The sequence below is a fragment of the Pelodiscus sinensis genome, chromosome 13 (genome assembly GCF_052426305.1).
Source record: "Pelodiscus sinensis isolate ZL-2025 chromosome 13, ASM5242630v1, whole genome shotgun sequence".
NCBI classification, from domain to species: Eukaryota; Metazoa; Chordata; order Testudines; family Trionychidae; genus Pelodiscus; species Pelodiscus sinensis.
The window spans coordinates 24,915,623-24,929,616 of record NC_143064.1 but is presented as its reverse complement, the minus strand read 5'-3'; the positions used below and the strand labels follow the sequence as shown (position 1 = coordinate 24,929,616).

General features: G+C 47.0%; 1 protein-coding gene across 1 annotated transcript in view; it reads left to right on the top strand.

The window, feature by feature from the left end:
* Positions 1–3,271: 3,271 nt before the first annotated feature.
* The window catches only part of LOC102462394 (uncharacterized), a 37,374-nt gene continuing 26,651 nt past the window's right edge, over positions 3,272–13,994 (top strand). The window contains exons 1-4 of the mRNA XM_006136236.3: positions 3,272–3,794; positions 6,473–6,512; positions 12,498–12,579; positions 13,243–13,349. Of these exons, the coding sequence (XP_006136298.2) occupies positions 3,365–3,794; positions 6,473–6,512; positions 12,498–12,579; positions 13,243–13,349 (659 nt within the window). The 5' untranslated portion in view covers positions 3,272–3,364. The remainder of the gene's footprint in view (positions 3,795–6,472; positions 6,513–12,497; positions 12,580–13,242; positions 13,350–13,994) is intronic.

Here is a 13,994-nt window from a genome sequence, read left to right as displayed (position 1 = left end):
TGCCTTGGCACCGGGGCCGGCCCAAGCCATTTTGGCACCCCAGGGCCGGCCCAAGCCATTCTGGCACCCTGGGCCCGGGCGCGCGGCGTGGCCCCAAGCGTATGCATGGGCCCACACCTGGGGCATGGGCCCGCCCCCGGTGCACACGGCACATGTGCTGCCCGGCTGCTGGCGTGCAGCCCAGGGCCCGCCCCGGGGTGCATGCGCTGCCCAGCCCAGCCACCGCTGCTGGTGCGCAGCACCTGGCCATGCAGGGCCCCGCGGCTGTGGGGGGAAGGGTGCTGCTGGCCAGCACCGTGGGGATGCATGGGGGCCAGCGCTGTGGGAGCTGGGTGCACGGCGCCTGATGGCAGCTATAAGGGATGCCATGTGCCCCTTACACCTGCCATCAGGCGCCCCCCATCAGTTGGCGCCCTGGGCAGCTGCCCGGCTCGCCCACCCCTTACTCCAGCTCTGCTTGGCACTCTGCTCAGCCTCTGACTGATTACTTTCCCCCTTTCTCTCTCAAAGATTATGGAGCACACGACAGGCTGTCACCATAAAGGGAATATTGCATTTGCCGAGGTCCAACCTAGTCAGTAGACTCCTGACTCTTCCCTTGAAATGCTCAAAAGCACATTGTCACCATTCTTCATTTGCTCAGCCTGAAGTTGAATTACTCCTTACTGCAGTCCAAACTGCCTGGCTGTGTCTAGACTGGCCAGTTTTTCCGGAAAATCAGCCCCTTTTGTGGAAAAATTTGCCAGCTGTCTACACTGGCCGCTTGAATTTCTGCAAAAGCACTTACTTCCTACTGTAAGAAATCAGTGCTTCTTGCGGAAATGCTATTCTGCTCCCATTCAGGCAAAAGTCCCTTTTGCGTAAAGCTTTTGCGCAAAAGGGCCAGTGTAGACAGCTCAGATTTGTTTTGCGCAAAAAAGCCCTGATCGCGAAAATGGCGATCGGGGCTTTTTTGCGGAAAAGCGCATCTAGATTGGCACGGACGCTTTTCTGCAAAAAGTGCTTTTGCGGAAAAGCGTCCATGCCAATCTAGACGCTCTGTTCCGAAAACGCTTTTAACGGAAAACTTTTCTGTTAAAAGCATTTCCGGAAAATCATGACAATCTAGACGCAACCCCTGTGTACAGCTTCATGAGCCATGAAAGCAAGGGGTAGACTGGATTACTATTGGTATTTTCACCTCTCCTAAACTGATTTTCCAATGTGCATCTTTCCTAAAGATGTTCCTAATCATGCACTTTTCCTGACTTTCCATGCTGCTGTTGGAGAAATAGCCCTTGTGATCCATCAGCATGTGAAGCACTGTGCAAATATAGCCTTGCCAGTACTTTTAATTTGCAGGTCTCGTGGAATTTGGTGTTTTTCTTAAAGCCTCCATTCTTTGAGATCTGTTATTTGCATAAGAAAGTCAACTTTCATAATAAAAAACAAAGTAAGTTTCTAGCCATTGTTGTTGCAGAGAAAAGATACGTGTTCCTCAAGTGTATTCTACATTCATCAGAATGCAAATAAAATATTTTTAATTCTATGATTAAGCCAATCTCATAATTTCAGGGGCAGAGAACGAAGAGTGCTGACTAATTATTTTTAATGCTCAGGTTTAGCCATACTGCAAATTTATAATAAATTATAGACCATGTCTCAGAGAGTTTACACTCCAAGTGTCCAATCTTACATATATTTATATACTTGCTTAATTTTAAACAAATTTAGTGCTACTGATTTAAGCATTTAAGTTAGTATTTTCAAGATTGGGTCCAGAATTTCCTATGCTTTGATAGTTTTGCTTAAGCAATGGTTAACCAGGATCAATAATTTTGTCTGACTCAGTGAATCCTAAATGTGGTTACACATTGTCCCTGATCCTACAAGTGGATGTGCTCTAGCAGATCTTTGAACCTTAAAGGCAGTGTTCCTTGTAAGCTCAGTGCTTGGCTGGCCACCAAAGAGAGATTCAGGTGCTCCAGAACACCCATGGCTGCCCCACAGTTGGCAGCATGTGTTTCTACTGGTGGTGCACATCCCACATCTACCTCAGTGCACATAATGAAATGTATTCTACACATGCATGTTAAAAATTAGAGGGAACAATGCCTGGAGGCTCTATTAATTTCTGAGTGCCACATGGGTACAAGAATCCATCTGTGTGGATCCTCTTCCAAGATCCAATCCAGTGGTGGGAACCTTTTTTGGGTTGGGGGGCTGTTGACCACAGAAAAATCAGTTGGGAGATGTACACAAGTGAGAAGAAAAAACAAAAAATAAACCCCCTCACTGATGAGGCCCCCAACTGAGAAAGAGAAAGACATTCCCTACATTCCCTTAGCACAGTGTTTCTCAACCTTTTTTTTAAATAAAATACCCCTTTAAAAAAATTAGAAGTACCCCAGTTCCTACAGTTTTCAGACAATTTCTTTTCTACCATTACAACACATTTGTTTAAACAACTTAATCATAGCCGGGCAATCAAATTTTGGGGTGTAAAAAGTACAAAAATAATAAAGCACTGTAAAACTTAAAACAAAAATTCTGTTTTCTCCAAATTTCAGTTGTGTTGATGAAAACAACACAGAAGTACCCCAGACTTCTCTTGAGTTCCCCTGAGGGTACTCCTACCACTGGTTGAGAAACACTGCCTTAGCACACCAGAGCCTGGGGGCATGGGAGGGGGCAAGCTAGTAGTTTTGTGTGTTCCAGCCCTGCAGTGGGAAGAGACGCTAGACCACCAGCATAGGCTTCACAATATGGAAGGGGGAGCCCTGAGCCTCTGGCTGGATCTAGGCAAGCTGGGGGGGCCGGGCCTTAGGTTCCCCACCCTGATCCAATAATCCTTACCCGAGTAAGCTACTACAACACCTACTTCCAATAATGGCTTGTGAGCTCCAGACTATATATTTCCGTGTGGTTGGTTTTTGCCTCCCTTACTTTTTGCAGATGCTCAGCTCTGTCTTTTAAATATTGTGCATAGTCCTCGCCCTTCCCATGGGCCCCCAGTTTTACCACGTTTCTATTCCTGTTTCCCCCTGGCTGATCCATTTCTTTTGGCAGCCCTGTGAGCCTACGTCAGACACGCCCCCCTCCCCAACAGTATACAATGGGCTTGGGTGGTTCCAGCTGGGAACTGCCCATTCTCAGCCTGAGCTGCGGTTGGGCGGCCACAAACTCCCTCCCAGCAGCGCCTGGGCTGAGAGAAAGGAGCCAGCCCCGCCCCGCCCCACCCCGCACGCGCCCAGAGCACAGCAAAGCTAAGGCGCGCCAATGAAGCACTGAGGGCACAGGCGCTTCCCCGAGGCTTCGCTTCCCCCATTGCGCATGTGCAGGATCGCTGCGCCTGCTCCTTGGGACCGCTAGCCGCCCTCTGCGAATGCGCAGGAGCAGAAAGAGCCGCGCTCGCGGGGGGGAGGCCGAGCGCCTTTTGTTGATCCAGCTGCGGGGCCGGCCGGCGCTAGGACCCGGCGCGCACTTCGTTTTTTTTCCCATCCTCCTCCAGAGAAAGAGCGATGGCGGCCCGTTAGCGGCGCGTGCGGGCGGTGGGGCTGGGACTGCGCCGAACGCACCGGGGCGATGGGGGGCGGCGCGGCCCGGCCCCCTGCGTGAGGCGCGCCAGGCCCGCGCGTCCCCTCCGAGCGCGGCGCGGCCTTGTGGCGGCCGCTCGCCCTTCTCCCGGCCGGCCAGTGCCGGAGCATCCCCCCCGGGCCAGGGCGCGGCGGCCATGGCCACCGAGCTGGAGCCCCCTGCCTCGGGCCCGGCGCCGCTGGAGGCGGAGGAGGACGAGGAGCACTGGCTGTACGGCGGTAGGTACCCGGGCGCCGAGGGATGCGCGGTGCGGGCTGCGCCCGAGCGGGCAGGGCGCGGGGTCTGCGCGCGCTGCCCCTAACCAGGCTCTGGCGGGGCTTTGGGCCCAGCCCGCTCACGCGAGCCAGCCTGACTGGGACCAGCAAGCGCTCGGGGCCCTGCTGGGTGGGTGACTGACCAGGGCCCTGTCGTTTTGCAGCGAGGCCACAGCTCAAGGCACAGGCCCCAGGGCTGTAAAGTGCAGCCTGGACTTGTGAGTGCAGCTGTGAGACGCGGGTCCGAGCTGTTGGCTTTGTCTGCGCTACACAGCTGTGTCCCTAAACCTCGGGCGGGCTAAAAGCTGTTCGCTCGCCCCCTACTTCCGCCCACTGATTTGAATGGTCGGCTCCTGCCCATAGGAAGCTGTTCACACTGAAACCTGCCCGGGTAAAACTTTTTCTTGCAGGGGAGGTTTTCATCTGTGGACAGCAAAAGTTTTACCATTCAATTGGCAGTGTAGACTAAGCCATTTTAAAGGCAAGCTTAACAATGCAGTGTAGATGCTCAAGTGCAGGCTTGGAAACACTCGAGTCCATAAGCCTAAATTTGTAAAGCTGTGTAGATATAACCTATAAAAGCCCTCTTTACTCAGAAGACAAAGTAGGATTAAAATACCGGCACAAACAAGATTATGCTTCTCCCCCTCCCCCAAGCTTTTGGGCAACTCTATTCCCCTCACATCCCTTTCTGCTCCTGGGGTGGTGATGGTGTTGACTAATGGATTTTTAGGTTTATATAGAAGCTTCTCCATACCCAACCTAGTGCATGCCCTATGATTGTCTCATACTAGATTCCCCAGACTATGGCAAGATTTTTATGCCAGGAGTGGAAGAGAGATCATAGGTTACGGCACTGCTGATAGACAAGAATCTTTCATTTGATATTGGTCTATTTAACCTGTCTAATCAGTTTTGTTTTTTTCTATAGACTCCATGGTATGACTGGAGTCCAACACAAATTTAAACTTGTATAGTGGGGTTCCTGTGGATTTTCTGTATGTGTGAAAACACAGATATGTACTTCCTGTAACTTTGTTCTAGCCATTGAATGTGATACTACTGTCATTCTTTAAATTATGGGATTATGTCTGTTCCAGACTGTGAACTCCTTCAGAGTAGAAACTTGTTACTTTCAGTTGTTTGCAAAGGGCCATGCATACATGTAGTACTTTATAAATAATAGTAAGTCTGAATCCACTACCTCAACTGAGTGAGGTAGGGTGTGAGTTGGCCTTCCATCAGAATTTTCTCCCTTTCATTAATTTCTGTCAGTCTTTGATTAATACAGTGTAGCATTGTTTGGCTCATGATCACTTTTTAACAGTACTGGGGTAATGGAAAATGAAGCATCACAACTCTAATAATAAGACATTGGCATGCATAATAACTTTAAAAATCTCAGACAAATTAATATTTAGGCTCTGGTTCTGTGACTGGATTGATGCAGAGGGACCCATTTGCTTCTTGGGGGCTGCATAGGTCAGAGCCTGCGCTTGCTGGCAGAGCATTATTGAAATAATTATTGGGCATATTTTTAAATGCATCTATCATTTCATGTGTCTTTCTGACCATTATCAACCCTTACACTTTTTGGTCAAGGTCAATATATTTTCTGATCTTTTTTCAACAGAAAAAACAACTTTTTGACTTGAGGTCTCATTCCCACCCAGCTTGGTCTCTCTCTTTCATACAAAAAAATGTGTGTGAAGATTGACAGAGCTGGCTTGATAGTTGTCTTTATTTATTCTGTTGCAAAATCTGGGGTCTGGCATTCAGTAGCCCTTTTTAAATTTGATTAGTTGTCAGATGTGTAATATTACTTGACCATTTTTCATTGCTTTATTTCATCTTGAGCTTTGCTTGGAAGCAAAGCTCTTAAGTATCTACTGAATATTTGAGAGAGTTTGTGTGTCTATCCGTCTGTGAGTCTGTTTGTTGAAGAACTCTTAAACAGAGTGAGGACCACCAAATTTGCTATGCAGCTTCCTGTGCTTTAAGTTACAATTACGGTCAGGGTTTGGTTGTGCCAGAAAAATGGGATGTGCCTGGTATGTGATTATTTCCTCATAAAATGCTAAGGCAAGAGTCTGCTAGCAGGCACAGTTATACTGCAGAATGACCACGGGGGCCGGGCACAACTGTAAGACAGTGACCTGCTGGGGGAGGTTTTTCATCCACTGTCTATGGGTAAGGTTCCTGTGCTGGTGCTGGGCATGGTTGTCTCCTTACCCTGCTCCACCTCCCATGCAGGCTCCTATGCCACACAACTGGAAGCCAAACATCACCTCCTTTGTCCCACAGTGCTAGATATGGGGGGGTGGAGCCTGAGTGGGTAGCACAGCCCCAGGAGCCATCACTGGATGATCACTGTGGCCCCAGGGAGCCCTCACTTCCCGACCCTGAGCCCCGCTACAGTTCCCAACCCCCTGCCCTGACCCCTCCTTGACCCTCTGCATGCCCGACTTCCTGCCCTAAATACTGCACTAGCCCCTGCCCTGAGATCCCACAGGGACGTGAGCAACTTGAGGTAAATCCTCTAATATGTAGATATGATAGGCTTTTTTTCAAAAGGCCTGGACTGTGTTAAGTTCTGATCTTTTGGTTTTTGATTTAATATCTTGTTTTTATAATATTTGCAGATGACACTACCGGTAAACAAGAAGATGGACCAATTGCTGGGTAAGTCCATAAATTATTCACTCATATTAACTGTATCTGGTGGAGGAAGCTTTTTCTTAGCATCAGGCTTGCAATACTTAGATACCCTAAGTTTAGTTTCCTGCGTTTAAATGTTTTTGTATGTGTATATACAGGTTGAACCTCTGTGGCCAGGACTTTCTGGTCCCTAGTAGGGCTGTTAAATATTGGTTAATTGAATAGTCGATTAACCTTATGAATTCTTATCGGTTACTTGACTATTCTGTAGTCCCTGGGGGTGGGGCCGGCAGCCAGCAGCCAGTGTGCTTGGTCCCACTCCTAAGGAGCCCCCTGCCACTCCACACTGCTGCCTCTGTGGGGTGCCAGGCGGGAGTTAGTCCACAAGGAGAGCCTGTTTCAAAAACAGTTCCCTTTGCAGACTGGCTGTCCTTTGCCCTGCACTGCTGCCTCTGATACAGAGACAGCAGCACAGCACGGGGTGGCAGCAGCCCCTCTCCTGAGGAGGGTCTGAGCTCCCGGACTTGGCCAAGCCAGAACTGAGCCGGGCTGCCTGCCCATCTGGCTCCTAATGAAGAGCCGCAGCAGGGGTAGGTCCCAGACCCAGTACAAGCCAGGACTGAGCTGGGCTGGGCGGCCTGCCTGCTTGGCACCTAATATGCTTTAAAGGCAGAGCTGTGGTGGGGGTTGGGCCCGAACCCCACACAAGCCAGGACTGAGCTGGGCTGCCGAGCAGCCTGCTAAAAAATTTACTGACAAGGGAGGGGGAAATGTGTGTGTAGTCTGTAGCATTAACCAATAAGCTTTTGCTAATTGGTTAGTTGACTACACTATTACATTCCTAGTCTCCGGCAAAGAGGTTGCCAGCAGCTGGTGGGGAGAGCTGGCTGGCAGAGCACCAGAGCCTGCAGTCGGCCAAGCTGGGAAGCCGGTGGGGGTAGCAGAACTTTCCTGGCCCTACCAGCTGCAGTTTGCAGGCCCATCAGAGGTGGAGGGGTCACTGAGCCCACAGCCAGCAGGGCTGGGAGGAGGGGAGCTGCAGAGCTGATAGCTGGCAGGGCTCTGAGCGCCCCAGTGGGTTGACACAGTAATGGCAGGTAGCTGGGGAGAAGAGTCCAGCAGAGAGGTTGGCACCCCTTCCTTCCCTGATCCAGAAAACATATTCATCCTGAACCAGTCTGGTCCCTAGGGAGCTGAATCAGGGAGGTCCAACCTGTATATTATAGGAACTTAAGGATTGTTGAGCAGCTGCCAGAAACTGGAGTACCAGGTGTTTATCAACTCAGTAAATTTAGCTCAGTGTTTGCTGAACTTTGGAACCATAATGAATATTATCCTCTTTAGAACAAATATCCTCATTCAACCAATATTAACACACAGAAGCAAACTATAGACCAGGAGTCAACAACCTATGTCTCCCGAGGTCCACCAACTGGTCCAGGATGAATAAGCTTTCTGGATCAAGGAAGGTCTGGGAAAGAAGGGGCGCCAACCTCTCTGCTGGACCCTTCGCTTCCCTAACAGCAGGGAGCCTGTGCTGGCGCTCCAGCAACACAGTCCCCTCCCTGCCCCCTGCAAGACTGAAGTGCCAGTGCCAGCTTTCTGAGGGAGAGAAGGGAAGAATGCCCCAAATTTCCCCTCTGGATCTGGCTAGTGGGGAAGAAGCAGAACTAGAAACGACTCCTCATGCTGTCACTCCCTCCCCTGCTCCCTTGTTGGGAAACTGCAATGAATGGATGCGCTTCCCAAAGATCTTCCCCTTGCTCCCATTGGCCGGAATCTGGCCAATGGTAGCAGAGGGAGGCCATGCCTGGGAGCAAGCAGCGTGAGGCATGAAAACAAGTGTCCCTTACCCCCTCATGCCCTGACCCCACAACCCTCCCCCTTCAAACACTCCCCCTTGCTGAGACGCTGCACCTTCATCCTGCTTCTGCACCCTTGCCCCACAGCCAGACACACTATCCCCAACTTGCTCCTGCATAGACTGAGGATAAGCCAGTATCTTGCAGTCACATGTAGCAATTGCGAACCGCAATTTGCGTAGCTTTTTCTTTTTTCAGAACAGATTTTTCCAACATTTGGCCTGTCTACATTGGGCCAAATGTCAGGAAAAAAAAAACTTTTTCAGAACATCCCTTCTTCCTCATAAAACGAGGTTTACAGGGATGCCAAAAAAGCGCATCCGTTCTTCTGAACTCAATTTCGGAAGAGCAGACGCGTTCCCTGGACTCTGCAGTGTAGACATAGCCCTAGAGACCCTTAGCATGATCAGGGTTCTGTTGCACCAACAACTGTCCACACACCCCAAATAGGCCCCTCCCCCACAAATCTTACAATCTAAGGCTACGTCTAGACTACATGGCTCTGTCGACAGAGCCATGTAAAATAGTTTATTCGGCCTAGTCAAAGAAACGGGGATTTAAATAATATAATAACCCTGCTTCATTAAAATAAAAATGGCCGCCATGCTGTGCTGACGATCAGCCGATCCGGCACAGCGCGGCAGTCTAGATTCAGCATGGTTGACAAAGGAAGCTTTTGTCGACCGCTCTGGTATGCCTCATCTAGACTGCCGTGCTGTGCTGGATCAGCTGACTGTCAGCACAGCGTGGCAGCCATTTTTATTTTAATGAAGTGGGGATTATTTAAATCCCCACTTCTTTGACTATGCCGAATAAACTATTTTACGTGGCTCCGTTGACGGAGCCATGTTGTCTAGACGTAGCCTCAGTGTAAATATATTCAACATACGCTATATTGTCTTCAGTATTTCTTGACGTTCCTTGATGCAGAAGATTTTGTGAAGTTATAACAGTACTGTAAAAGGGGCCGTTTTCACTGGCATGAAGAAGGATGTAAAAGAGTAGTCTACTTTATCGGGTACTCGAGTCAACTACTCTCATTCCCCCTTCCCTCTGCTGCGCCTCTATCAGAGGCATCCGGAAGGCAGCAAGAGCTGACTTATAAGCCGCTCCCCCTACCCATCACTGTCTCATGCAGCATAATGGTTCTATGGCTCTGCCTTTTGAATGCAGTCCTAGCTTGCACTGGTGTCCCAGGCTGCACCTCTGCATTTTAAATGTAGTAAGAGCCAAACAGCAATTACTACATTTAAAAAGCAGAGGCGCAGCAGGGTTAGCTTCTGGGGCTGGCATGAGCTGGGACTCCTTAATTGTGGCTCACACTGCACCCCGGCAGCCACCCCTCCTGCAGTTGTGCAGTTTAAATGTAGAAGGAGCCAGAACGCTGTGCCCCCGGCTCCTACTACATTTAAACTGCAGAGCTGCAGCGGGGGGAACGAGCACCCCCACTCTTATTGACTAATTGAGTAGTAGATGGAAATTCCATCAACTACTCTGTTAGCTGATTAATTGCAATTTAACATCCCTAGTGCAAAGGGGTATATTGGTATTCAGGAGGTAGAAATAAAATATATAGGACTCTTACCAACATAAGTGATAACAGTGGTCCTGACAGAGTGGTTTTGTTCTCTCTTCTTAAAACTGTAGGAAAGGATGGCTATTTGAATTTTCAGTTTATGAATTGTAATACGCATTCACAGATACTTCGTGTGATTTGAAGCTGAAGGTAACATTTGTTGCTTGTCTTTTATTCAGTGCTAACTGATCAGTGATTTTTGATATTGAGAAAATTCTGTGGTTTCAGAGGTCAATGCTATTAATTGCTTTTGATTTGGTAGATAGAATGCTATCAGGGAACCATCTGTGGCAACTTCTTCCAGTGGTACTTCTCTTTATCTTTGCACAATGGCTTAATGTCCATGACCTTGGTGCTGTTGTGGAGTCTCATCTTCCATTTCAAGCCTGGTAGACTAATTTTTGTAATTTAAGTGCTTTTGCTACCACCTCAGGAATTTTGCCATATTGGTATTTATATTTACTAGGGCAGCTGCTGACTTCTTTGTTCATAGTTTTGTTGAATCTTGTCTTGATTACTGCAATTATTTTTGTGGGACTTTCCTCTAGAAATGTAAAATCCTGCTTAATTGGTTAACTGGTTAAATGTGAAGTTTGACTGGTTAACCAATTAAGGGAGGCAGTGCAACAGCCCAGTTGGGCTGGGGCAGCCCCTGCTGTGCCTCCACCCCCAGCCCTTCCACGGACAGATGCAGCTCTGGACACCCAGAGCAGCCCTTGCCTGCGACATGTCTAGGCCCACCATGGATGGGACATTACTAAACATCCAGAGCAGTCCCTGTCCACAGTGGAGCCTCACAAGGCTGGAGTAGCCCCCTGCCCACAGTAGGCAGGGAGCTACTCTAGCTGCCACAGGTTAACTGGAACCGATGAGCATCACCATTAACCTTGCTGCACATCCCTGCTTTCCACTACCAGTCCTCCAACATGATTGTACAGCTAATAGAATTCAGTTAGCTTGCTTGTCTGTCTCTTCATAATCTTGTCTTCCTAGCCTCCTATTAAAAGAGCTTCATTAGCTCCCAAAACTGCAGTCGGTTGATTTTATTTGTCTTGGTATTAACTACAAGATTTTGTATTGCTAGACTGCATTATATCAATGTGATCTTTGGCTTCCTTGTTTAGAGGTGTCTCCTTTTGTACAGCCTCTGAAATAGCCTTAATCTGTTTAGTATATGGACTCTGCATATTGTGTATTTGCTTCATTAGGGGGGTTATATCTTGGCATTACTAGCAGGCTTGGTGCTTCTTCCCATGAGTACCTTCATTGACTTCAGTGGAAGTACAGGCAGTCCCCGGGTTACGTACAAGATAGGGACTGTAGGTTTGTTCTTAAGTTGAATTTGTATGCAAGTCGGAACTGGTACATATTGTAGGGGAAACTCTAGCCAAACATTTCTCCAGAGCTTAGTTTTATTCTCCCACACCTCACTTCCCTCAGTCCTTTATTCTCAAGCTGAGGTGTCTGCTGAGAAAAGCCGCTCCGTGTCTCCCTGGTCTGCTGCAGGGGGGAGGGAGGGTGCTAGCTTCGCGTCTCCCTGGTCTGCTGGGGGGAAGCAGCTAGTGCGGGGTTGCCTCACCCCGTTTGTAAGTAGGGATCCGATGTAAGTCGGATCCATGTAACCCGGGGACTGCCTGTACTCCCAATAATAAGTTTTGCTCAGAACTAAGTGTTGACATATTTGGTCCGCTAAGTCCTCTGTTACATTAACTTTTTAAGAAAGAATTCTGTAATTAGAATTTAAAAATGACTCTTCCAGTTCCATGGTTAAACATGCCTCCCGATTTTAGTTCCATAATTGATAAGGTTCATGTGATTTTTTTTTTTTTTTTTTTTTTTGTTGACGTGACTGGCTTGCTTGAATAAATCAATATGCAATACTAACATCTGCTACACAATCTTTAGTTAACAGAATAAATCTGAATGTGCAACAATGGACATTACGATTAATCTGCTATGAATCAGAAAATGTCATGGTCTGTGGGATTATTACCCCTCCTTTCATCTCTAGGTGATTGGTTAAAATTCAGCCCAATTTCCTAGTAACTGAATGTTGTTAATGTCTGGTGGTTTGTAGAAAGGGAATCACTTGATTTTAATTTAATTCCTACTGGGGAGGTGTCTTCATCACTTAAAAATGCCTGTGTTGCTAGCATCCTTGTGGTCAATCTCAGGCCAAGGAAAGGTCAAGGATTGAATGGAACATGGAGACTGAGACACTTTATTGCCATTAGAAGTAGCTCATTTAGATTGGGGTTGAGGCACACTGAGAATCTTTCAGAGCTGCTGCAAGTGCCTTTGCTGATATGTGGATAAATGTGTGTTTGTGTGCAAGGCTGCCCATCTGGCATTCTTGAGGAGCTCTAAATTGATTTCCAGTCTCAGCAGGTGTTATTTTTATTGATGAATTTGGGCTAACTACTCTGCTACCAGTCACCAGAATTAAATGTGTGTTTTTTTTTCTTGGTAAAACTATAATCAGAATGTTACCTTGATGTGTACTAATGGACACTTTGGAAATATGAGCTCTGTGAGGCAAGTGAATTTATATTGGTCTGTTATATTTGGTAGACATGTAGAATCGTCTCATCCTTTGCAAGATGCTCCTCAGGAGGGCCAGCCTGTTACCAGTGAAGACCGAGAGATGTCACAAGTATGTGTTAAAGCTACATCTACTAAATGTGGCTGCTATTGTGCAGTGCATATTCACTGCTTAAAATTATTGGTGTATAACACAGTTGGATTAGAGAGTCAACTATGTTTAACTTATTGTATCTATACCGTAACAACTGTTTAATTAGCAATTCTGAGTGCTAATTACAGTATGTAGCTTTTCTATCTAAAACTCCTGTGATCTGAGTACTAGGTGTTGAAATTGCTATGGTCTATACCTCTGACTCAGCCATTGACTCCTGGGATTACTGATTTTGAGCCTTTCAAATCCTCTGTACCTTATTCTCTGGCCCTGATTCAGGATAGCACCCCCTACTGAAGTTGGTTAGAGATAGGCATGTGTTTAGCATGTGATTAAGCATTTGCCTGAATGTGCAAAACTGGCCCGCAGTTACACTCCCAGGCAACCCCACAAGACTGCAGTGGGAGTTAAAGTTGAAAAATAATTCCAACATCCTTGGATGAAAGGTGAAAAATATTTGTGTAAAATTTATTCTTGATTAACCTAGTGAAAAAGGATGTCTTTGTAGCAGAATCATTCTTCCTAACTTCTTTTAGTTTGAGCTTTTAAGGCTTGTTCTCATCCAACTGAATTTCTTGGGTATAAGTATCAGAGTCCCCCATGTGTCTGTTTCACTGTTAGGTCCCTCCTAGTGGTGAAGATGATGAAGATGACAGTGATAGCGACAGTGATGATGATGATGTGAAAGTTACGATTGGCAACATTAAAACAGGAGCACCATCATACATGTATGTATTTGTTTGATTTAATAATCAACTTCCTTATCACTGTTGGTTGGGGGGGAAGCAGTTAATGTTGCCATTTTAGGAGGCAGTAAGCTTAATAGCTAATGCTTATTTCTGGTATTGAGTTGCTGGGTGACACATCTATAAAATTAGGCTACTACTTCCTGTGTCAACTGTTGTGATGCTGAATGAATAATATTGGTGGAGGATTTGACTGAAATAGGTGGTAGGAAGTAGAGCAAGCTCTTAATATTTAATTCTTCAGCTTTGCTGAATTAAAATGAAGAATAAAACTAAATAGTAGGATGAATTGAATGGATGTCCTGAATTTATTAATGGTTTCATCTGTCCAGTTCATCTCAGCTGAGGTATGGTAAGGCCAAATTTGCAAATCAGCCACCTGTCACTGAGATGGTTAAGAATCTGAGGGAATGTCTACACTGCATTCCTCTTTCAAGAGAGGAATGCAGCTGAGCAAAATTGCAAATGAAGCGCAGATTTGAATTTCCCACACTTCATTTGCATAATCGCGTCTAGGCGGTATTTCGAAATACCCTATTTCAAACAAAGAAACGCTCTCTAGATGCGGTTATTTTGAAAGAAAACACTTCTTTCGACATTACCCTTAAACCTCATTTTATAAGGAGG